The sequence below is a fragment of the Phascolarctos cinereus genome, unplaced genomic scaffold, assembly GCF_003287225.1.
Source record: "Phascolarctos cinereus isolate Bilbo 61053 unplaced genomic scaffold, phaCin_HiC Scaffold_5;HRSCAF=322, whole genome shotgun sequence".
NCBI lineage: Eukaryota > Metazoa > Chordata > Mammalia > Diprotodontia > Phascolarctidae > Phascolarctos > Phascolarctos cinereus.
Genome location: NW_027555958.1, coordinates 182,669,704 through 182,694,881, shown reverse-complemented (window position 1 = coordinate 182,694,881; position 25,178 = coordinate 182,669,704). Strand labels below are relative to the sequence as shown.

At 37.0% G+C, this 25,178-nt stretch overlaps 1 protein-coding gene across 15 annotated transcripts in view; it reads right to left on the bottom strand.

Moving 5' to 3' along the window:
* Positions 1–10,415: 10,415 nt before the first annotated feature.
* Positions 10,416–25,178, bottom strand: part of SNAP91 (synaptosome associated protein 91) — a 150,951-nt gene continuing 136,188 nt past the window's right edge. For 14 of the 15 annotated variants that reach the window (XM_078155260.1, XM_078155253.1, XM_078155262.1 and 11 more), the window contains 6 exons: positions 24,126–24,156; positions 23,305–23,416; positions 18,186–18,257; positions 18,004–18,108; positions 13,803–13,905; positions 10,416–11,870 (listed from right to left, as the gene is read on the bottom strand). In XM_078155260.1, coding sequence (XP_078011386.1) covers positions 13,813–13,905; positions 18,004–18,108; positions 18,186–18,257; positions 23,305–23,416; positions 24,126–24,156 — 413 coding nt within the window. In that variant the 3' untranslated portion in view covers positions 10,416–11,870; positions 13,803–13,812. The remainder of the gene's footprint in view (positions 11,871–13,802; positions 13,906–18,003; positions 18,109–18,185; positions 18,258–23,304; positions 23,417–24,125; positions 24,157–25,178) is intronic. The other variant, XM_078155259.1, reaches the window with a different exon arrangement.

Genomic DNA, 25,178 nt, shown 5'->3' with positions numbered 1-25,178 from the left:
TTAGCCAAGTCCGAGTTTGTTCCAAATCTTCATTTTCGCCACATTGCAAAAATTGTATGAAGAGATAGGTGACAGAGGGAGAAATGAACTCTTTATAGATCCTGTTGGTTTGAACTTGGAAGATTTGAATAATAATCATCATCATCATCATCTTTTATTTTTTCCCCAATTATATGCTAAAACAATTTTTAAAGATTTTTTTTTAAGTTTTGAGTTCCAAATTCTATCACTCTCTCCTTACTTCCCTTCCCCTCCTCCAGATGGTAAGCAGTCAGATATAGGTCATATATGTGCAATCATATAAAACATTTGCATGTTAGTCATTTTGTACAAGAAGTCTTAAAAAAAAAGAAAGAAAGAAAGAAAGAAAGAAAGAAAGAAAGAAAGAAAGAAAGAAAGAAAGAAAGAAAGAAAATGAAAATAGCACGTTTCAGTCTGTGTTCAGACAATATCAGTTCTTTCTCTGGAGACAGATAGCATTTTTCATCATGAGTCCTCTGGGATTGTCTTGGATCATTGTATTGCTGAGAATAGCTAAGTCATTCACAGTTCTTCATTATACAATATTGCTGTTACTGTGTACAACATTCTCCTGGTTCTATTCACTTCACTATGCATCATATATAAGACATATAAGTCTTTCCAGGATTTTCTGAAAATATCCCGCTCCTCCTTTGTTGTAATATTCCATCACAATCATCTAGCAAAACTTGTTCAGTTATTCCTCAATTTATGGGCATGCCTTTGATTTCCAATTCTTAGTTACCACAAAAAGAGCTGCTATGAACATTTTTGTACAAATAAGTTCTTTTCCCTTTTTTTTGATGTCTTTGGGAAATAGACCTAGCAATGGTATTGCTGGATCATAAGTTCTTTTCCCTTTTTTTTTTTTTGATGTCTTTGGGAAATAGACCTAGCAATGGTATTGCTGGATCAAAGAGTAGGCACAGTTTTATAGCTTGGAAGTTTTTCAATGAAGTTGTCAAAGACTCCTTCATGTAGCTGCAGAATATCACAGTCTCTCACCTTCCTGAAACCAGAGAAGGCCAGAATTATCAAAGAAGTAAATGCATGGTCAGCAGGGCTATAGATATAGGGAAACTTTCTTGAAGATGGTATGGATCCAGAAATTAAAAATAAAAGAACTCCTCAAAAACCACAATAACCAAAATAAAGATTAATGTAGCTTTTCAACTAAGATAAACAGTAATTCTGATGTGTATATGATATAGTGGCTCTAAGATGCAGTAATCATTGCTGAACAATCATGCCTCAGTTTTATCCTCTCACAGTCTTGAGCAGTGGGAGGCACCTTAATGATATGAATAGTATTAAGATCGCTATTAAGAGCAGCCAAATGGGGCCCTAGGCCCTTATTTTCAGTTCCCTTCCCTTCTCATTTCCTAGTCCTTTATTCACTTTCATGACTCCCCTACACCTACCAACAACAAAAATCTTGGTCATTTTGCTAAGTTCAGTAAACAACATTGAAAAATCTTCATTTTGCCTTAGGTCCAGTGGGATTTAAACAGACCACAGATGCAATGACCACCCAGAATGGTACGCTAACAGTCGAAACAAATTAACTTAGTTGGCGGTCCTTTTGTAACACTGGCATCAGCAAACTTCTCTACTGACAAAGATGAGATGAATATAAAGACAGAGAGAAGGAGTTTCTAGGTAATTAATAATCAATTTATAATTAGGCTAGCTGATAATAAATTGATGGTCAGTGGTTTCCGTAACCAAAGACAAAACCATGGAGATCACTGAACGGTTAAATACCTTTGGAAAAAGAGGTGTCCCTGACAGGTGAAAATCAACCCTGATTGGTGTACAATTAATAAGAGGGTAGACATATTAATGAGGAAATGGTCTAAAAGTCTTCAGCTCCTCCTGCTGAGAACATGACTTGATCCTGAGACTCAGCTGCCTCCATCTATCTGGACAAAGGGATCCATCCCTACCACTCTGATTGATTTTCTCCTTCACAAGCTGAGCTCCCCTAGACTGCGATTGAGGGGTGCAAGGGCATGGGGCTGAAATGCACCTAGGTTAGATTCTGTAGATCATTCTAAACCGAAATAAGGTCCCCTAGTTGGGTGGGGTCTGCCTAAGTTTGAGGAGCATGTACCCAGAATGACCTGCAAGGGTTGGTCCCTGAATGAGGGTATATGATGGAAAAACCTTAATCCTAATTTGATAATTGGATATTAATATAATAGAAGAATAATCACTTCACTCAAAGAACAAGAGGTATGTTAAGTATTACTTAAAAGGGAGTAGCTAGGTGGCCCAGTGTATAGAGCACCGACCCTAAAGTCAGGAGGAACTGAGTTCAAATCCGGTCTTAGACCAAACACTTGACACTAGCTGTGTGACCCTGGGCAAGTCACTTAACCCCAATTGCCTAAAAATTGGAAAAAAAAAAGGGAGTGTCCCTTAGCAAAACTGTTCTCCAATCTTCTGTAGGATGAGGCCTAAACTAAAATTGTAAGTAAGTCTATACCAATGGGCCAGTTAGAAAACAAAAAAAAAGAGATTTCAGACTATACCTTTATCAACTGGGTCAAGAAACAGTACTGACATCCAGGATTTAAATCAGATGATTTCAGGAGGGATGCTATTTTTACTTAATAAAAAAATCTGATTTTTTTTCCTCCCTATATAGTAAGGCAATGTGGTGCAGTGTATAGAGTTCAGAATTGGGAGCCGGTGAAACTGAGTTTGAATCCTAGCTGAATGTGAGCAAGTTTGTGCTTTGTAAAATGTACTCTGTGGTACTTTGTACTGCTGTAAAATGAGAGCGCTGGATTAGACTATCTTTAGGGGCCTTTCAACTCAAAATCTATGATGCCATAAACTAGTTTACTTCTTTGCTCCTAGTTCTGTGGCAAGTACTGAAAGCCATGGGATTTAATCCCTGGTGGATGCTGCCCTCCCTAGTTATCCCCAGAAACTCTTTCTGTTTGGCAGTTGGAGATTATTAATTCAGGTTAGGATATGATAGACATACCCTGAATCATCCATAGTGAGGAGAACTTAGAAGGTTGGGTTGTTTCTAGGGCTGGTAGTGCAGTTTAGGCCTATTCAGAAGTGAGTTTAGGAATGCTGCCTGCCTTAGCAGGCAGGGGTTGCTCCCCACACCTAGAACGCAAGCACTTTTCATCTCTGGCTTACAGATTCTCTTATTTTCTTTAAGGCAGCTCAAACACCATTTTTCTTCATGAAACCTTTGCTGAAACCTCTTTCACCTCCCCAGCTGCTAGCATCCTCCTTGCAAAAACTACTTTATATTTACTTTTATTTATTCTATATACAGGGGCAGCTAGGTGGTGCAGTAGATAGAGTGCCAAGCTTGAAGCCAGGAAGATTCATCTTCCTCAGTTCAAATCTGGCTTTAGATATTTACTGTCTGTGTGACTCTGTTTGCCTCATTTTTCTCATCTGTTAAATGAGCTGGAGAAGGAAATGGCAAACCACTCCAGTATCTCTGCCAAAAAAACCCTAAATGAGGTCATGAAGAGTCTAACACGACTAAAGAACAGCATTCTTATATACTTGTATACATACATGTTGTCTCCTCTCATAGAATGGAAGCTTCTTCAAGGCAGGGACTGGCTTTGTTTTTGTCTTTTTTTTTTTTTATTCCTAGGGCCTGGAAGTGCCTGGTTCACAAAAGTCACTTAAGAAATAATTATAGATTAATTCTAGATCCATTGTAATAATAATAATAATAATAATAATAATAATAATAATAGCTATAATTTACATAGTGCTCTAAGGTTTGCAAAGTGTTTTACAAATATTAACCCATTTTCTCCCCACAACAACTCCGGAAGATAGGTGCTACTATTATTCCCATTTTACAAATGAAGAAACTGAGGCAGACAGAAGTTAAATGACTTTCCCAGGGTCACACAAGTAGTAAGTGTTTGAGGCTATTTTTGAACTTAGGTCTTCCTGACTCAAGACTCAGAGCTCTATTGCCTGACCCAGTGGCCTTTTATTCAACATGTGGTCAAGAATCAGTCAGACTTTCTGAGAGTCCTTGAGATGAATGGACTGGCATTTTGGTTTTCTTTTTTCCCCTCATCAAATTAGCTAATAGCTTATCTGTTTTGTTGTTGTCGTTCACTTTAAATTTTGTTAAAATCTCTCTTTTGGTTTTCAAGATTTCTATTTCGGTTTGTAATTGGGGGGTTTAAAAGTTTTTGGTTTTCTAGGTTTTTTTTTTTAGTTGCATGCTCAGTTTGTTGATTTACTCTTCCTCTATTTTATTCATGAAAGCATTTAAGGATAGAACATTTCCCCTAAGTACTTTTTCGGCTGCATCCCATAAATTTTGGCATGTTGTCTCATTATTGTAATTATCTTTAATGAAATTATTGATTATTTCTATAATTTGTTCTTTGATCCACTCATTCTTCAGGATTATGTTATTTGGTTTCCAATTAATTTTTATTATTGTTGAATGTAATTTTTATTATTTTATGGCCAGTAAAAGGTACATCTAATATTTCTGCTTTACTGCATTTGTGAGGTTTTATGCCCTGTCTAATACATGGTCAATTTTTGTGAAGGTTCCAAGCATAACTGATAAGACAACACCTCTTGATTATGATCCCTTCTCTCCTCTGACACTGTTTCCATCCTGATATAGACATTCATCACCTCATGCCTGGATTATTGCAATAGCTTTCTGGTTGGCCTCCCTGATTCAAGTCTCTCTCTACTTTGCTCCATCCTCTACTCCACTATCAAATTGATCTTTCTAAAGGGCAAGTCTTACCATGTCACATCCCTATCAATAAACTCCAGTGGCTCCCAATTACTTCCAGGATTGATCCTTGATTTGATCAAATTCCTTCTGTTTAAATTTCATCTTCTGCAAGAGCCCATTCCTGGTCTCCCTCAATGCATTAGCCTTTTCTCTGAAGGTAAACCTTCAATTTACCCTGTATTACCTGGTTGTAGTTTTTTTTTTAATCCTATCTTTCCCCATTAAATTGTGAGCTCCCTGAGGGCCTTTCATTGTATCTCCCTAGTGCTCAGCACAAAAAAGTTCTTAATCAATGCTTGTTTACTTCACTTGCTTGTTCTGAAAGAAAAAGAAAACCTGCTTTATGAACACTGAGAGAGGAGTATATCCATTTAGTTGGCTTACCTGGCAAATATTTTTAACCATATGAATGAGATTAGTCTCTCAATTCAAGGTCCTGAAGTCATTTTATGGATGCCATTGAAAAATGACTAGCTTTTTTTGGCCAAGCTGTCAATATGGAAGACTAGAAGAGCTTAAAACTGTGCTAAGAATTCATTCTATATATGGTAGTTGAAAAAAATCCATTCCTCTTTCTCCCTCTGATTTTCTTCTGATTTCCTCTACTGCATTTGAACAATAAAACACATGCCATTAATGCACTACCACTAATATTACTAATATTAATGCAAAACCACTAATGTTAACCACATTTATGATACCATCATCATCATAGCTAGAATTTACATAGTGTTTTAAGGTTTGCAGTGCACTTTACATGTATTATCTCATTGGCTCTCTTTTGATTTAAGTTTTACATATGTTATCTCATTGGCTCTCCTTTGATTTAAGTTTTACATATATTATCTCATTTGGTCTTCACAACAACCCTGTGAGGTAGGTGTTATTATTATCTTCATTTTGAAATTATTAGTGCACTTGAAGGCACATACACATACATACATATACACACATAAATACACAAACATGAAAAAAACTCTCAGATACAGAAAGCAAACATAACTCCTGTGAGATGAACACTTGGGGAACAGGCCTATGTCTCTTGAAAACAGAGAGACAATGAGAAGAGGGAGAAGAATGAAGAATCACCAGCCTTGGCCTCAGAAGTTTGAAGAGTTTCAGTAAATCCAGCATTAGCTGTGTCTCTGCTATATGGCTCGATTACGGAGTCCCTGTCCTGTAGAACAGTGCTGAGGGTCCCATAGCTCATACTCTCCTTCCACGGGTTCCCCAGGGGCTCTTCTCACTCCCCAGTACAGACAACAATGACGGTAGCTCTGGTTCTGCCTGTCAGGGGCACCATGTACCTGCCTCTTACTACGGCCTGTGTGCCCCTGTGGTGCCGCTTTCCTCTCCACATTGTGACTTTTGCCTTTGTCCTCTGTTAGGAACAGAAGTGGCTTAGTTTGTCAGTCATAATCTGGCCCCAGTCTGTCACAGGGTCAGGGAAGATTGATTAGAGGGATACTAGAGGTTTCTATCCACCAGTAGACATTCTCTAATGTCTTGGTACATTATCAAAATAAAGAAGGAGACATTACACAAACTCTTTATTATTTAAGAAGGCAGAACTAAATTAATTCAATACCCAAAGGAAATGGTGGAGCTTGTGGACTGTGGAAAAAAAGCACTGGTTCTGTAGAGAACCAGGGTTCAAATTTCACCTTTGGTGCTTATTATCTGTGTGACCTTGGGCAAGTCACAACATCCTCATTCCTTAATTTCATCATCTATAAAATTAGGGCATTGGACCAAATATTTTGCTACATTTAACTTTATTTCCTTTCCCCTTTTTATATCAATCTATATACAGGTCTGATTTTGATTTGAGTTACTTCACAAAGGTCTTTCTATAAATTTCTTGCATGCTTCACATTTATATATCCAGCCATTCTTCAAATATTGAAAATAAAAAGTTGCTTTCATTTTAAAAAATTATAATTTTTTTTTTACAAATGGAGCCACTATGAATGTTTTTGTACAGATATTTTTTTTTAGGCAATTGGGGTTAAGTGACTTGCCCAGGGTCACACAGCTAGTAAGTGTCAAGTGTTTGGTCTGAGGCCAGATTTGAACTCAGGTCCTCCTGACTTCAGGGCCAGTGCTCTATCCACTGCACCAACTAGCTGCCTATATATATATATATATATATATATATATATATATATTTTAGGATGTTTTGGAGGAATAAAGTTTTAGAAATGAGAACACTGGGGTGAAAGGCATGATTACTTTTGTGGCTATTATTGAATATTGCTCTACTACTCATCTCTAAAATGTTTACACCAATCTACAGGTCTCCCAACAATGAAGGCACTTCTCCTTGCCAAACTAACCCCTCTAACTTTTGTTCTTTATTCTATTTCTTAATAGGTTTTGCTCCCCTCCCTTTCATTACTTCATTTCTACCTCATCTTCAGTCTCTCCTCATCTACTGCTAGCAAATATATCCAGTTTTGCCCCATTTTTATATTCTCCAGGCTATCCTCAAGATGGCTTTCTGAAAACTATATCTAGGTTTAAAGTACCCATTGGGTCAGCATCTATTCAAAACCACTGCTCATGGATGCCCTTCCCTTTTATCAGACCAACCCATCAGACAAAGAATAGCAAAAATCCTTCCATATACAAGAGCACATTCTCCCACAGATTCCTATGCCACCAGTAAGGGAGGAAATTTTTATAGTCTGAAAAACTCATGTCCTTAAGGTTGCTTCCTAGATTTAGAGACTCCATTTCCAAATCTACTTGTTGCTTTCCCAGAGATGACGATGGTTATCTGCTGGACCGCTTTCTCAGTTGTGCTGCTGCTGCCACCTGTTGATCATCCAATGAATTGCCACTAGGTAGTTTCTTTCATCTGCTATTTTTCCTCCAAATTGCTGCAAGGTTTCTTCTCCCCAAAGAGAGTCAGAGGTGCATAGCTTCAGAGCTATTTCACGACTTCCATGAGAGAGACAGAATCAGTGTCAAGCCCCACCAGTGTGGTAGAATTCCCGAGTTAAGTCTGTCTTTTAAAAAATGACTCCAGTTTCCAATTTAAAAAATGACTTCCAATATCAGCAGATCTCCCCTAGATCAGTTTCATAATTGGCCCGGGACGAATTTCTTTCAGCTCCCATAATGCATTTGGCGGTAGTGTCAGGGGCATGCAGATTAACCCAGTGGTCTTAGGACCCCTTTATACTCTTAAAAATTATTGAAGACCCCCCCCCCCACTTCAAGAGCTTTTGTTTGTGTGGGTTATAGCTATTGATATTTACAATATTAGAAATTAAAATACCTTAGTTTCTTTGTGAAAATAGTTTCGACTTCACAAATTCCCCTAAAGGGTCTCAGGGACCCCCAGATCACAATTTGACCTAAAGCTTCAGTTAGTCATATGGGAGGGATGGATTGAAGGGGGAGGGAAGGAAATAAACATTAAATAGCAGCTACTCTGTGCCAGGCACTGTGCTAAGCATGTTACAAATATCTCATTTGATCCTCACAATAACCTTTCGAGGTGGATGCTGTTATCTCCATTTTACTGGAGAGGAAACTGAGGTTAGGAGATTGTCCAGGGTCATACGTCAGAGGCTGAGTTCCTGACTCCACACGTAGCACTCTGCTACGCCACCTAGCCTGCTGTAGCTGATAATCATTGTGTTGCATGTCTAGAACTAGACTCTAAGTGCTGTTGTCCTTAGATTTCTAAAGCCTTCACTTCATTTACCCTGCCATCCCCTGAAACTAACACCCCTCAAAGCTAGTCTCCCGAAGTCGTTTATACTTATTGCCTTCATTTCCTTGTTTCTCAATACATCACAATTTATTTTCCAACCCCAGCATTCTACTGAAACTGCTCACTCTAAGGTTAACAATAATTTAAATGCTAAATCAATGGTCCATGGTATTTGACCCACCCCTGTGGTTTATTATAATTGTCATTCAACCTCTCTTGGCCTCTTTTCTTGTTTTTTTCTCCTTTCCATCTGTTTGATCACACAGTCTCCTTTGTTGGATCAATATTCCTCTCTTCTCCACCAACTCTGGGTGTCTCACTGAGAATCTATTCTGGGCATTTTTCTTTTTTCTCTGTACACTTTCATAATGATCTATATGATCTCCTGGGTTCAACAGTACACACTTAATTCTCAAACCTGTATGATGTTTTAATCTTTCCTGAACTCCTGTTATGCATATGTAACTGCTGTCTCAAAGCCCATTGGTATGGAATTTTCTCCTTATTGAAGGAGATAAATGCCTGTCTCACAAAGAGGCAGAGTTGGTGAGAGCCCAAAAGAGCTTCAGTTCTCAGCCAGTCTTTGACAGGACTCTGAGATTTGAGTTCCTTCAGGGGCTTCTGGTTTCCAGCTTCAAGAAAGAAGTTGGAAGAAGCCAACCCCTTTTCAGGTTGCTGAAGGAAAATATTCTGGGAAAATATGAGAAGCTCTTCAGCTGGCAGTTTTCATCATGTTCCTACCCTTAGCTTGATATACTAGAGATTTTAGGGAGTTTCCCCCTTGGGTGAGATCAAGGATGCTCTCTTATTCAAGTTCCCAATAGGAGAGCACTTTGTATTATTGTCTGGTATATATTCTCCTACGTATATCTTCTCTGATTTCTGTCTTGCTATGATTTGGATAAATGGTGTTTTTCTTCGCTATTTGCTGTGTTCATTGTGGAACTGGTATTTGGTAGGAAAGGGATCAAGCCTTGGGTATAGAACTTGGGGCCCCATTCTTCCAATAACGATGAAGTAATCAGAAGTTAGATCATACCCACTAGAATAATAATATTTAAGGGAGCTGATAAATATAATTTTAGCCCAGTCTCCCCTCCCTCTCAGGAGAGCAGAGTGCTTCTGCCCCCAACTTCCAGCTCCTTTTCCATGCCAATCTCCCCTGGAGAAGAGGCTAGAGATGGTTATTCGGCCTCCCGTCAAGCCACTCAACTACAAGCCTTGCCACACACGGGCTTTGGTCACCACATGTCGGGTCCACTTTTGTTACATACCAATGGCTTTCTCTCTCTCTCTCCCTACATGGTTCGTTGGTATCTCAAACTCACAACTTCCAAAATGGAACTCATTCTTTTTTCTCCAAATTTCCCTATTTCTACAGAGTAAACCAACATCCTTCTAGTTACCCTGGTTTATAACTTTGGAGTCATTCTTGAATCTTGCCTCTCTTGCACCTCCCCCAACCTCCATGCTCAATCAATTGCCAGTTCAATAGTCACCATGATATGCCTCGCAGTATCTTCCTCTCTACTAAAATACACTACTTTAGTTCAGGTCTTCATCATTTCTCACCTGAACTATTCCAGTAGTCTCTTAATTGGTCAACCTCCTTAAGTCTTTCCTTTCCAATCCATCTTCTACTTGGTTGACAAATTAATATGCTAAAAAAAGAAAAAAGAAATCTTCAGTGGCTCATTATTGCCTGTGATAAAATACTACCTCCTTAGCCTGGCATTAAAGCCATCCACATTACAGATCCCATTTCCATCCTAGACTTATTTCATATTATCTTCCTTCACACATTCTATATTCCAGTCCCCAACCTCAATTCCCACAGCTACAGTTCAATTTGTAACAGTCTTTGCCTATGTCACCTCCCCTGTTCCAATAAAACAAAAGAAACATGAATTCTGTTTGCATTTTCTTTGTTCAAGGTGTTTATTGCATCTCAGAGGGCATACATACATGCACTGGGTTTTTAAACCAAAATACAAAGAAAAGCTGTTTTGAAATTAGCTTCATGTTATTTTTCCCCCATTACAGTGTATGTTATCCCCACAGTAAATTCAGATACAACCACTTGTAAATGGTACCATACATCGATTAAATAATTTGAAAGACTTAGGTGAACATCTTTCCAACCCAATATGCTTTCACAAAGAGCTGCCAAGCTACTTGTAACACTGATCAACAGTGACCTCATTTCTGCATTGAAATCTTCAGCCAAGCCATCAGCACAAACAGTATGAAAAAAGAAAAAACAAAAAAGGGAAAATACAATATGTACAGTGAAAGAGCATATTCATTGAATTAGTTTAAATCCTAATTATAAATGGTACAAAAGAAAAAACCCTACTCAGAGCTCATTTTAGGAATGGAGAAACATCAGTCTATGATACACACAGGCACACACAAAACTACTGAACAGATGTACATAAAAGGTGAAGTAAAAATAACAATCTTTGCAGTAATATTCTGACTACCTACATACCAAAGAGTGCCTCCACAATAACTTTAAATCCCTTATGAAAGAGCACAATTATGGTTGCTTTTTTTCAACTACATGAAGAGAAACTGACCATTTACTTATTCTTCAGTGCTTTTAAGTAAAACTGGATAAATAAGCCAATTTAGATGCAAAACTTGTCAAATATAATTAAAATATATATTTTAAAATATAACAATGATAGATATGGTATTCTTTCCAATATGATTCTTCATTCTTGGTAAGGTAGCTTCAAGGAGAAGTGTTTATTATGGAAGTTAACCTTTATATTCCTTTAAATAATATTTCTCAACATATACAGTGCCACAAAAATAAACATTTCTCACAACAATTGAAATTCCTGTGATTGGAAAAATGTACTCCACACCAAAAAAAGAGTTTTGTATATTTAAGAGTGTTTTCCTGATCATCTTATCATATATGCCTTGTGACAGAGATACAGAAGGAAACAGAACTTATGGAGAAAGTTTTAGGGTTTGTCCAAAAGTTATATACATTGAAACCTTCAAAAAACACAGACACATCGCTCCAAACAGCTCACCACACAACAGCTGCATAATCTGTCCCACGGGAGGTTCAGAAAAGCACTAAAGGCATCAGAAACATACATCCATTGTTTAAATTGTAAAACGCACAGATAACCCCAATACACTAAAAGTGAGAGAGTTGGGATAACAGCTAAGGTAGTACACATTCCTAATTTTCACTTTCACAGCTGGGCTACACATTTTGGAAGAGAAGATATGAAGAAGCACTGGGTGTGGTACTGGTGGCTCACTTTGAAACTCTTCAGCATCAAACTTTTTTGTAGTCTCCAAACTCACTTTCCCCGCCTTGTTCAGTCACAAAAACTGCAGCTGTGGAGACCAAAAAAAAAAAAATACTTCAATTAGAAAGTAGAATGTAATAGTATCTTCTAAAGTACACCTCAGATTTGTTTAGGTTTCCTCAAAGTCTCACATCAATATGGCTAAACCAAAATCTATATTCCTCTGAGATCACCAGTCTAGAGCTGGAAGAAACTTTGGAGGTTACTTAGTTCAACACCTTTCATTTTGTGGATGGGGAAATAAAGCCTGAATTTTCCTTTGAACTTACATATCACTGAAAATTTCTCCCCGTACCTCCCCAAAGCTCAAATAGTATATGTTCTTAATTATAAAAATGAGCAGAAAAACAATTGCAACGAGGATTAAAAAACTTCTTCAGAAAATATAGTGGGGGGGGACAGCTGGTTGGCACAGTAGATAGAGCACTGGCTCTGGAGTCAGGAGGACCTGAGTTCAAATCCGGCCTCTGACACCTAACACTCACTAGCTGTGTGATCCTGTGCAAGTCACTTAACCCCAATTGCCTCACCCAAAAAAAAATACTGGAGAAATATAAGTTATTTGAAAATCTTACATTATTATTTAGCTTAGTTTTGAATGTTTTACTTCTAAAACTCAGTAGAGCTATTAAAAAAGGCTGTGCCATACAACTGCTTCTTCCATTCCATTTAGTTTTATTGTAAAAGGGAGCTATGAACTAAGCCAAGTGACAAAGCAGAGAATACAGTGAGCCACTGCACCAAATCTCAGTGTGATAAAAGGCCTGTCAGAAGTAATGGTGTTAAAAAGGGAGGCAACACAGATCCTGGTGCTCCTCTCCTTAAACCCAGTGTGTCTCGCTTAACCCAGTCCAAACCAGACCACGTGAAAGCAGAGGGAACTGCAGGGAAATGACACCCGGGTTCTCAAAGCAGCAAATTTGGTTATTATTTTGCCAACTGACTGATGAATTTAGGTACAGAGTTGAGACACTAAATAAATATGAGTGCATGAAAACATAAAGCAGGAGCCCCCCAACTCTTGAAAATTTACAACATAGAGTAAACAGATTTTAATAAACATTTTCGAAACAAGGTTTCCCTTAATGCAAATGCCCACCATTAATTTTTTATAAGGTATAACTTTAAAAAATGATATAAACATTCCTGAAGAGATTTAAGGGGGGCAGTTTAAAATGAAAATAAGATTACTCAAAATCCAAATAGTTAAATTAAATACGTTTTTAGAATAAAATGTATTACCTAATTATAATATTGTAAGTTTTAATTGTCTATAATTCCTACGTCAAATGTGTGATCAAACAAGTCATTTTTTTTTTGGTGAGGCAATCCTTGTCCAGGGTCACATAGCTAGTAAATTACTCATATTTTTAAACAACTTGTGGAAAATGGCATTTGTGCTTTAGCTATATAATCTTGGAGCATAAAGTCTGGAGAATAACCCTGTTATTATTTAAATTACAGAAAGTTAAATAATTCATTGATAGCTTTTGTAACATTCTGCTCCATCCTCATCATGGCATAAAGGTGGCTGTGGGTTCTAGAAAGTTATGCTAGCGCACACATGCTTTGTCAGGTCCCGCCAGTGGCAGACTGAGTGCCTATTATTTGAGGACCAATCTTGTTTGGTGCAGAGAGACTCATTACAAATAGATTGGTCATAGAGTGATGAATTTTTTTTATTACAATTGAAAAAACCATCTTCTAAAGCATGGAATAGGTGTGATCTATATAGCTAGAGGGAACTACCACACCAATGAATCATGGATCTTTTGTAGCAGTATAATTACACTATACAAGTGTTCCAAAAGTCTTAGTTCCGTTTTAAGCATTACTAGGTTTCTTAGTAATATTATATGGGTTTCTACACCACTTAAATGTAATGATGTGAATACAAGAAATAGTTAAATACTATGTGATTACTGCAAACAAACCCACAAAAAGGCTCAATATTATATACCTTAAATTGTTTATAAGAAATCCTTGATGTTAAGATCCGCTAGTGGGTCCTTTGTTGGAGGTTTCTTGGGGCTCTGAGTGGCAGGTGTAGGGCTTGGAGAAAGCTAATGAAAGAAAAGCCAAAGAAAACAGGCGTAGAAAGCAAACCGGGATTACAAGCATTAGGTAGAACACAAACTACCATGCAGAACAAACATGCAAAAGATTAGATACCTAAAGTTTACAAAAAACAAAACAAAAAAACAAGAACAACAAAAACCCAAGACCCACAATACTTTGTTCTACTTAGTCAAAATATAATATTTGATTTGAGATTGGAAAAATATAATTTACATAACTTCAAATACCTCTTTTGAAGAAAAATAAAATTTGGGGACTTTGGCAGAACAAGACTTCAGTCATTGTAGGGATGATGTAAACAACTAGTCTTGTCTAGTAAGACATGTACACACACTTATATTAAACATATATAGTCAAAATCCATTTCTCTACATGAAGGAATTTTTATATCAAGATATTAGGATCACTAAGCTAAGAAAATTGAACATATTTTTCCATAGAATGAGTTTGAGGAAAGTTAAGTGATTAGTAAAGTGTACTTAGGATTTCATATTAACAAGTGCTAATCAAAGTTTATTCTCATTGGATAAACTTATCCAGACAAATCTTGTCTCTAAAAGCAATTTACTGTTATCTCTTGGCCAGTTAATTTAATTTTTTTAAGCCTTTAAGACAGAAGAGATTAAAGTTGATTACTAATAGTAAAATAACGTCTCTTAATTATATAGGTAAATATCCATATAGAATTGGAAAGAAAAATCTGGACTCTGTCTTGGTGTAGCTGCCATCTAAGCCATTTTATGATGTGCCTGGACCAGAGATGAGGGCTCAGGAACTTGGCAGTCCTTTGTTTCCTTTTTGCTAAGGGGAATGGGAAAAAACAAAACAAAACAAACTCCTTGTTTATAAAATAAAAATATGCTAAATGACATTTGTGTAGTTTTATAACTTTTGTCATAGGGGACAAGCGAGTTAGATGTGTCTTTTATGTTATATCAAATAACCAAAGCTTCAGAGAAACAAGAAAGGGGATTAATTGAGTGGAAAGAAGATTGTTCAGATACATTATTACAGCCAAGTTTATCTCTCAGTTTACTAATTTTAAAGTAGGAACAATGTCTTATGAAAGGTAGTATAGATCCACAGATAAAAGATCAATCTTAGAATTAGGAAGACTTGAGCTCATGTCTCTGGGGTATACCAGCCAGGTAACTATGGACAAATCACAACTTAATAAATGCATGTTGACTCGTTGGCTCGACAATCTCTTAATACCCCTAGGCAATCCTCTGAGGTTCCAAACGAGAGGATTTGCTAATCTGCATCGGTGGAGGGAGTTTCCATACTCGGACTCCCCCTGCTGATGAAATCGTAGGTTTGGACAACTCAAAACTTTTTACATGAAGATATAAGCTGGGTTTAGAGTGACTTAGACAATAAGGTCTATTGAAATTCAGGTATCATTTTATTATGAACAATTTCAAGTGAGCTGTAATCTTAACAACTGAACTGAATTGGAAAAGAAACCAAAAAAGGACTAATATTGGTGCTGAAAAAGTTGTTAGAAATTATAATAGCTCACATTTGTATAGCACATTAATATTTACAAAGTACTTTCCTCAAAACAACCCTGGGAGGTAGGTATTGAAGCGATTATTATCCCCATTTGACAGATAAGGGAACTGAGGTTCACAGAGGTTACCTTTAATATTAGGGAAGAAGAGGTGGCTTAAAGCTCTGCCTCCAGTCCTGACTGGCTGGTGTGACTATGGGCAAGTCACTTATCTTTTCCTAGCCTTGATTTTCTCATCTGTAAAAAGGGTTAATACTGTAGCACTGATGCTATAGATTTTGGCACTCAAATGAGATAATTTAAACAAAGCACTTAATCTTTTAAGCATTGTATGTTGGCTGTTAGCCGACATATTATTCTCTATCATATTCAGATTTCTGCTCTTTTTAGGATATAGGGAAAACAGTTCTTAAAACAATTCAAAGTTTCCCACGAAACAGGGCAAAACTATAACATAGAAGTTTACTACACAATCACGTTATAAGAAGAATCTTATCAACCTATTTTTTTTTGTTAAATTTGATGGTAGATAAGGAAGCCCTTTCCTTTCTCTTGATTATCATGTAGTGCCTGTTCCAAATCTTCTCTCTGCTTACAAGCCCTTATGTCATCCTTACCCTCCCACCTCTCTTCCTGAAGTACATTTGCTTTTTCCATTATAGAGAAAGTTAAGGTCATTTACGGTAAATGAGTTCCCTCATTTCCTCCTCTCCATCTCAAAATATCCTTTCTGCTTTTGCTGAAGTCAGGTTCTTTCTCCTTGCCAAGACAAATCTATCTGTTTGTACTTCTCATACCAATTCCTCTCATCTCTTGTTGGTCTTTGTCCTGTGATTATTCCTTCTCTCTCCCATCTTGACTTTCTTCCTATTCAATGACTCGTGTTGCCTATGGACAGCCCCAGGTCTTCCCCATCTTTAAAACCCCATCACTTGATCCCTTTTTCCCCTGAAGCTATCATATATTTTTCATATCTCTTCTTCATTTCACTGCCGAGCTCCTAGAAAAGCCATAGCTCTAATGTCTCCACTTTCTCATCACCACTCAGTTCTTGGCTCTTAACAATATAGACTCTAACCCAACCAACCTACTGAAATTGTTCTCTCCAAGATCAGCCATGAGCCCAGCTGCTAAATTCAGTGGCTTTTCTCTTCAGTCCTCAATCTCTTTGAACTTTCTGCCACTTTAGATTCTGCTAAACACTGCCTCTCCTTAGACTCCTCTCTTGGCTTCTGTGACAAGGCTCCCTCTCCCTGCCTGTTTTCTTTGCTGACCCCAATTATGGATGAATTTAATTGCTGATTTTTAACACCACCCTTTGGATTCAAGTATTTTCAATACACAGATGAATCCCATAGGTGTATGTTCAGCCCTAATCATTCTTCTGAGCCCCGGTCCTGAATCAACAACTGCTTGCACGCATCTACACCTGTATGTCCTACTGACATCCCAGGTTCAACATGCCCAAAGCAGAACTCATTATTTCCCCTAAAACCCATCCCTTCTCTAAACTTCCCTATTTATTTTGAGGATTCCATAATCCTAGTCACTCAGTTTCACAACCCTGGAGCTGTCTTTAACTTTTCTTTTTTCCTCATGCCACTGACCTAGTCAGTTGCCAGGTCTTGGAAATGTTACTTTCAGAACACTTCACTCTGTTTGCCAGTTTCCTCAACTGTACAATGAAGATAATAATAGAACTTCTCTCCCGGGTTGTTGTGAAGATCAAATGAAATAATAAGTGTAAAGCGCTTAGCACAGTGCTGGCATATAGTAGGCACTATATAAATACTTGCTATTATTGTTTTTGATATCTCCAAATACATACACCCATATATGTATTTATATATAAACATACCCACATATGCATGCATATATACTTCTGTATATATAGTATACCCCATTAAACTATAAGCTTCTTGAGAGAAGGGACTGTTTTTCTTTTTGTCTTGGCATCTTCAACATCTAGCAAGTGAATTGGCTTGAGAAGTGATGAACTTAATTCTATAAGGCTTACTTACCTCAATCAGCTCTGTTGGATGGAGCATGATGCTAACAAGGGTAAGACTGAGGGTTGTACTAGTTAGCTACATACAAAGAAGATTAAACTTTAGTGTTATTCTTACCCTGGCTCAACATTTTTAAATGTAGAATGTCAGTCATGAAGGAGACAAAAAATTAAGCAGGATCCTCTCTTGAAAAACAGTTTCAAGGTCATGTATTATTCTGTCTTTGTAGATAAAGAGAACATGCCTTGTGAGCTACAAAGAGATGATACTCTTTTCTGTAGGATTATACTAGTGTGTAACCTACAACTTAGCAACCATATTGACCCTTTTAGAAGAATGGGAACTCCAGGTCTGCACCAAGTGCAACTCTGACACTATTTATGCACTTTTCTTCAAGTAGTCTCAAATGTCCTTCTTACCCTTGCTGCCAGGTTGCCCTTATATTTGAAGTTGTAAGAAGAGATCTGGGAACGTAAATGTTTTTTAAACTGTTTGCAATGTCAATTAATATTCTTGCAACTTTATGTTACTATTTCATTAAAAAAATAACAAAAACTTACCTGTGCACCAGGTACAGAGGCAGCTCCAAATGGTGGCCTCATCATAGGTTGTGCAAACATAACTGGCTGCTGTGGCATCATGGGCACACCCGTTCCAGCAGAAGGCTGAAATGTTATTTAAAACTTAAGAACATGAAACTGAATCTATTATACAGAGAAATTTAATTAAGGTGATCTCTTACCATTCCAAATCCTGTTCCTGGCTGTCCAACAGGTGGTGCACCAGCAACAGGAGGAACTGTGCTAGCTCCTTGCTAAAAACATGCAAAATATGCACACAATTTTAAAGCTCATAGAATGATTTCAAACTGAGTGACTTAATAGTACGTGAATTTTATATTTTATCTCTCAGACTTCACAACTAAATATCAGACCTAACCACAACAAAGTTCCTACTTTTATGGTTTGATGGTACATAACATCATGTTACCAGCTGACCTGTAGCATGTCCTCACCAGTTTTTTCTCCCCTCTCATTCTCACATTTATCACTTATGCACAGCTCCTTTCTACCTTATTTTAACCTTTTCACTTTATGTATTTTCCCTATACATGACAATCCTCCCTGTCCCCTCTAGGGATTCAAGAGAGGGAGACAGTACAGAATTGAATTGGTTCACCAAGGGGCCAAGATGGGGAAAAGAAAAAATTTAGAGTAATGTCTGAATTCTCCCAAAGCAATATTTTATTTTCTAGTCTTCAATTGGAAAGACAAATACCCTAACATGTCTCATATATTCTCTCTTATTCTTTTATTAACATAGATTAAATTATTGTATCCAAATTCCTGTTAAGGAGAGTATTTCAGTCTTCTTTTTTTTTTTTTTTTTGGTGAGGCAATTGGGGTTAAGTTACTTGCCCACAATCACACAGCTAGGAAGTATTATGTGTCTGAGGTTGGATTTGAACTCAGGTCCTCCTGACTCCAGGGCCGGTGATCTATCCACTGCGCCACCTAGCTGCCCCAAAGAGTATTTCAGTCTTAAGGAGGATCTCCTAGATTGATCCCCATCTGAAAAGTCATCTTTTATACCATCCTTGACAGGTTATCATTAAGTGTTTGCTTGAACACTTCCTGATGTGTACAGATCACTACCTTACAAGTCTCATTCTATATACATAGAAAGCTATATCTGGGAAAAAGTTCTAAGGAGCTAAAAATTCTTTCTTCCTCTAACTTGAACCCACTGAATCTACAATTCTGACCTCTATGATGAATGACACCAAAGTCCACTCTCCTCTAGGTCACACCATCCTTAAAAAAAACCTTCACTTGACCTTACACCTTGTCAAGCTGTCATTCTATATCTCTTCATTTCATTGCCAAATTCCTAGAAAAAGTTGTCTACTCTCATTACTTCCATTTTCCTTACCTCTCACTAATTTTTAATTGCTTGCAATTTGCATTTTGACCCTGCCATTTGACAATGACCTCTTGAAAGATACATTTTTTTAAATTAGAAACTTAACTGAATTAGTTCTGCCTTTTAAATTATTTTGAATAATCTGAAGTCATTTTCATTTGAATCACTGATAATCAGTAAGGTTTAGAATTTTTATAAATAATTATCAACAATTTGCTTTCTCTTTTGAAAGATCTCATCAGCTCCCATGGATTTAACTATCATCTCTATCTATAAAGATGATTTTCATTATCTGTTTGTCTAACCCTTGCTTCTCTCCTGACCTCTACTTTCAAATCTATGACTGCCTGTGGAAATCTCAAACTGGATGTCTTAGAAATTAACTTAAATTCAACATGTCCCAAAATGAACTCATTATTTTCCCATCCAAACACTCATCTTTGAAATGTCATTATTACTGTTAAGGGCCCTGTCATCTTCTTAGCCACCCAGGCTAACAATCTAGGTGTCACATCCTTGACACTCTCACTTTCTCTCACCCTCCTATCTGATCTCTTGCTAAATCCTGTCAGTTCTGCCTTAACAACCTATCTAGTATATGCCTCCTTCTTTCCTCTTATACTGCCACTGACCTGGTGCAGGTCCTTATCATCTCATACCTAGACTATTTTAACAGCTTGCCACTGGTCTCCCTGCCTCATCTTTCTCTTCTCTAGTCCACCCTCTACTCAGCTGTAAAATTGGTTGCCCTAAAGCAAAGGTCTGATCATCTCATCCTGCCTGCCCACCCCACCTTGCTCTCTCCCTTCCCCCATTGCTTCTAGGATCAGATACAAAACCTCCCATTTGGCTAGTAAAGCCCCCCCTAAGCTAGCCCCCCTCTACCTTTCCAGTCTTTTTACACCTTAACCCCACCACATACTCGGTAACCTAGCAGCACTTGCCTCTTTGATGTTCCTCATACACAAAAACTGATTCCCAACTGAGCATTTTTACTGGCTATCACCCATATCTGGAATTTCATTCTCCATCTCCTTGTATCTTGGCTTCCTTCAAATCTCAGCTAAAGTTCCACATTCTGCAAGAACCCCTTCTCAGTCCTCCTTAATCTTAGTGACTTTTTTTTCAAATGATCTCCAATTTATCCTGTACATATCTTGTTTGTACATAGTTATTTGTATAATCTCCCCCATTAGACTGTGAGGTGCTTGAAACCAGGGACGACTACTTCTACCTCTTTTACTACTACTACTACTACTACTACTACTTCTACTACTACTACTACTACTTCTACTACTTCTTCTTCTTCTTCTTCTTCTTCTTCTTCTTCTTCTTCTTCTTCTTCTTCTTCTTCTTCTTCTTCTTCTTCTTCTTCTTCTTCTTCTTCTTCTTCTACCCTACTTCTACCACTAGTTCTTCTTGTTCTTGTTCTTCCTTTTCCTTATCTCTTCAGAACTTAGCACAGTGCCTGGCCTGGCATATTGTGGACACTTAATAAAGGCTTGTTGACTTGATATCCTTTTATAATTTATCTTCTATGTACTAAGAGTTAGCAGCGACTTTTCCTTATAGAATTTTAGATGTTGAAGTTTGTTCTGTCCCATTTGCCACAAATATTCATACTAGTTACTGATAATGAACTCTGTTGACTTGAACTATCTCTTTCTTGCTCCACTCTGGGACATTACCATTTCCTCTCCACTCACACAGCTACTTTATCAGCTCTTGCCTGGACTATTTTGATAGGTTTCTAATTAATCTCCCTGCCTCAAGTCTTCCTCTCCTCCAATCTATGTCCCCAGTAATTGTCAAAGTGATTATTCTAAAGCTTAGGTCTGACCATACCATATCCTATTTAATAAACCCTAGCGGATCCCTATTATCTCCAGATATTAAAAAATCCTCTATTTGTTATATAAAGTTCTTCACAACTCACTTTTTTTGTTTTTCTTACATTTTATTCCCTCCCACACAATCCAGCCTTTTTGCTATTTTTCTCACATCATAATTCCTCTCCCATCTGTACGTCTTTGCCTGAAATGCTCTCCCTCTTAACCTCTGCTCCATAGAATACCTGGCTTCCTTAAAGACTCAGTTTAAGTGTCATCTATTAGAACCTGGTCCAAGAAGCTGCTAGTACCTTCCCCTCTGTGTGTGTGTGTGTATATGCAAGCACATACATATGTGTGTCATATATACACATCTATCTATCTCTCTATCTACCTATCTCTTTATCTCTCTATCATCTCTCCCATTAGAATGTAAGCTCTTTGAGACCAGGGATTGTCTTTACTTTTTCTTCATATTCCTATTGCTTAGCATGGTGCTTAACCTACAGAAAACACTTAAAAGCTTGCTGATGAACTGAATGATTTCAGACTGCCTTTTCTAGACCACAGCAGCTCACTGGTACGATGTCCTCCACTAGGCAGGTTTAACTAGAACTATGTAGATTTAGAGTTGGAAGGTTCCTTACAGTTAATCTAATCAAATCATAGCATTTTAAAGGTGAGAAAACTATGGCCCAGAGAGGTGAAGAGCTTTGGAGAGAGTCCAGAACAGTAGATAAACAGCTGGACTTGGAGCAGGGAAGACCTAGAGCTGAAACCTACCTCAGACACTGACTAGTTGTGTGACTGTTGGCAAGCTGCCACGTCGCCTAATCTCATTTTGTCTATCTGAAAAATGGTGATAAAAATAAGCATCTACCTTAAAAGGTTGTTGTGAGGTTCTAATAAGGTAATGAATGTAAAGTTCTTTACCAATCTTAAAGCTTTATATAAATGTTACCTATTATTATTGTTGTTGTTGTTGTACTAAGTCATGCAGTGGCAGAACCAGAGCAGAATAATCCAGGTCCCTGTTCCAGTATGTGCTCACCATACCAGGCTGATTTTTAGTGTGGTTGGTGTCCCAAGACGCTAGCTGTGTCTTCCCTTGGCTTTACTCAAGGCCAGAGCCATGGAGAACAAGAGAGATTCACTGATGATGGAATAAGATCCATAGGTCTTAAGGACCTCTCTTATTTTCTTTATATAGACCTCTCCAGTTCTTTGATTCTCAAGAGGAATGGAGAAAGGTTTAAATGTGTTTGTTTCTTTGTACCTTTTCCTCTATTTATACTGACTGCTGGGCTGATTGGGTTGACTAGGCAGGTGTTCTTTCCCATCCTCACTACACCACACATATGCCTTCAAAAGTGAAGCACTTTGTGGAAGAAGCTAACTTTTCCAAATATTAAGCAGTGAGATTTAGTGGTTAATTTCTTTGGAATTGTTATTTCATAAAATAATTCCCATCATCTGTCTACACTAGAGGTATGTTCTTATTGTACTCTCAAGTCTTTTAGGGGAACAATGACTAGTAAATCAAGCCTGTAGTATTTATAACATTATGCTACCACAGAATGACACCAGTAATATATTAAATCTAGCAGCAAAGATGTTATACTCTCAAATTTAGTAAAAAAATTGGTAAGCAGAATTAGTAGGACTTTAAAATGAAAATTCCCTTACATAATAGAAACTTGCCCAACCTTTATGGTAAAAAAAGTTTTAATTACAACTGAGATAGACAAGTAAAAAAATTATATAGTTATAATGAATAAGATATTAAATGAAAACCTACAAAATAATGAATTCTACTAAAATACTTCCAGAAAGTTTTGTCAATATACGGATGTTTTAATGTTTGACTCTATTAAAATATTATATTTAACATAAAGTACTATGCCCACATTATTTTTCCTTGTTAAATAAAAATGTTAATGAAATTAAGATGCTAGTGAATTAAGTCTCTTGTTCACATTTATTCATCTTTCATGGCTGAAAAGTGGTAGAGCGTTGCAAGAAAGAATTTAAGGAGAAGTACAAGAGTCTCTATTTCGGAAATATTCTATTAAATCAGAGGTTTGGATGAGGATATACAGTACTACTTACCAAGGGGCCACTTGGTGGGACACTAGTAGACCATGTTGCTGGTGCTACTTTTGGTTGCCAGTTAGCTCCTCCTGTCAGTTTCCTTTCTCCAGCATTCCACTGAAGATCTCCCCTAAAGTATCATGTATAAGTGAATAAGCTAGTCAGAAAATAATTAAAACTGAAATTTGAAATATGCTAAAACTAGGAGGTAGAAGGATCCTACTTAAGTATCTATTATATATAAGATAATTTAATAGGATTTGAAAGAAAACATACATCATAGGATCTTTATTTCCTATTTCAGAATATTCCAATTTGCCAGTTAATTAAACTACATGGTCACATCTCTTACTGGTTATAAACATGCCAAAACAACTATAGGAAATACTGCATATGCTGTTCAATGGTTAGCAATTAAAATCAATAATCCAAAATGAAACTAAATTTTTAAAATTAATGATAAGTAATACCTCCCAATCATGAAGCCAGATACTTTAAAATACTTCTAAATATGTTTTAGTGATAATTGAAGAGAAATAAATATTTTATTCCCATAGGGTGAACAGTTAATATTTTTCCAATCTTAGGCTTAAAAGGACCTAATTTTAGAATGAATAAACTTCACACTCAACCTAAAAAAGCAATGAACTCCTTCACATTATCACTTAATGTACAAAAAGTAGAAGTTTACTTTGCTGGTTGCCCATAACGGTTTATGTATTTCATAGTAAATAGCTGAATTAATTATAGACTACGGTTATTACAAGAAAAATGCTTTAATACTTTCCTTCCACTCCTAGTTTAGTACAAAACAAAAAAATATGGTTCAGAGTACTTACTTTTTTGATGTGGTACCAGAAATCCCAAGATCTGCAATTAGATAAGAGGATAAAATATTTACAACTTTAAAAAATTTTTTAAATGGAATGATCTCACAACATATAAAACATAGCTTTAGAGACTGTTACTTTGCTCCAAGAAAAAAATTGCTTTCAAATCATCAAAGAAAGAACTGCATTACACAGCATATATACTTGTTTACTTACATGGATGTTTTTTTCCAAGCTTCAGAATTTATTCTCAAAATGTTATTCTGTTTAATTATTGCCAAATAATTAACAATAGTACTAATAACTGACTGTTACTATTACTCTTTGTCAATTCCTGATATTACAAAATAGGATTAGGTGTTTACAACAGCAGTTAAAGAATAATAACTATATAAGTAAATTTGAGACAACTGAGCTTGAAGAGAAAGGCAATTTTGTAATGGTTTAATAGTGTTAGATAATTTCCCCCCTGAATTAATGACAGGGGCTGAGAACCTATGGCCTCAAGGCTACATGTGGCCCTCTAGGTCCTCAAGTGCAGTCCTTTGACTGAATCCAAACTTCACAGAACCAAGCCCCTTAATAAAAGGATTTGTTCTGTAAAACTTGGAGTTGGTCAAAAGGCCGCACCCAAGGACCTAGAAGACCACATGTGACCTCAAGGCCACAGGTTCCCCACCCTGATAGCTGCTCTAATACTCAAAGTATTTATTTATGCTCGTATATAAGAAGTACACTGTGATTTAAGAACTGTCATTCTTAAAAAAATAATCTATTTGTATATACTAGATTACTATAATAATAGTAGACTGGATACCTCTCTTCATTGTATTACTATTCTGATAGCAGATTCATAGTGTCAATATTTGGGCTAAGACAAGTTTCTCCCCAGCCTCTCCACCAAAACATAGCATTAAGAGTTTGCTATACATACACCAAGCACTATGTGTGCTAAGTGTTGGGATACAAAAGTATAATAGTCCTTGCCCTCAAGGATCTCACATTCTAATGCAGGAAATAACATCTAAGAAAACCTAGGTACATACAAGATATATACAGTAC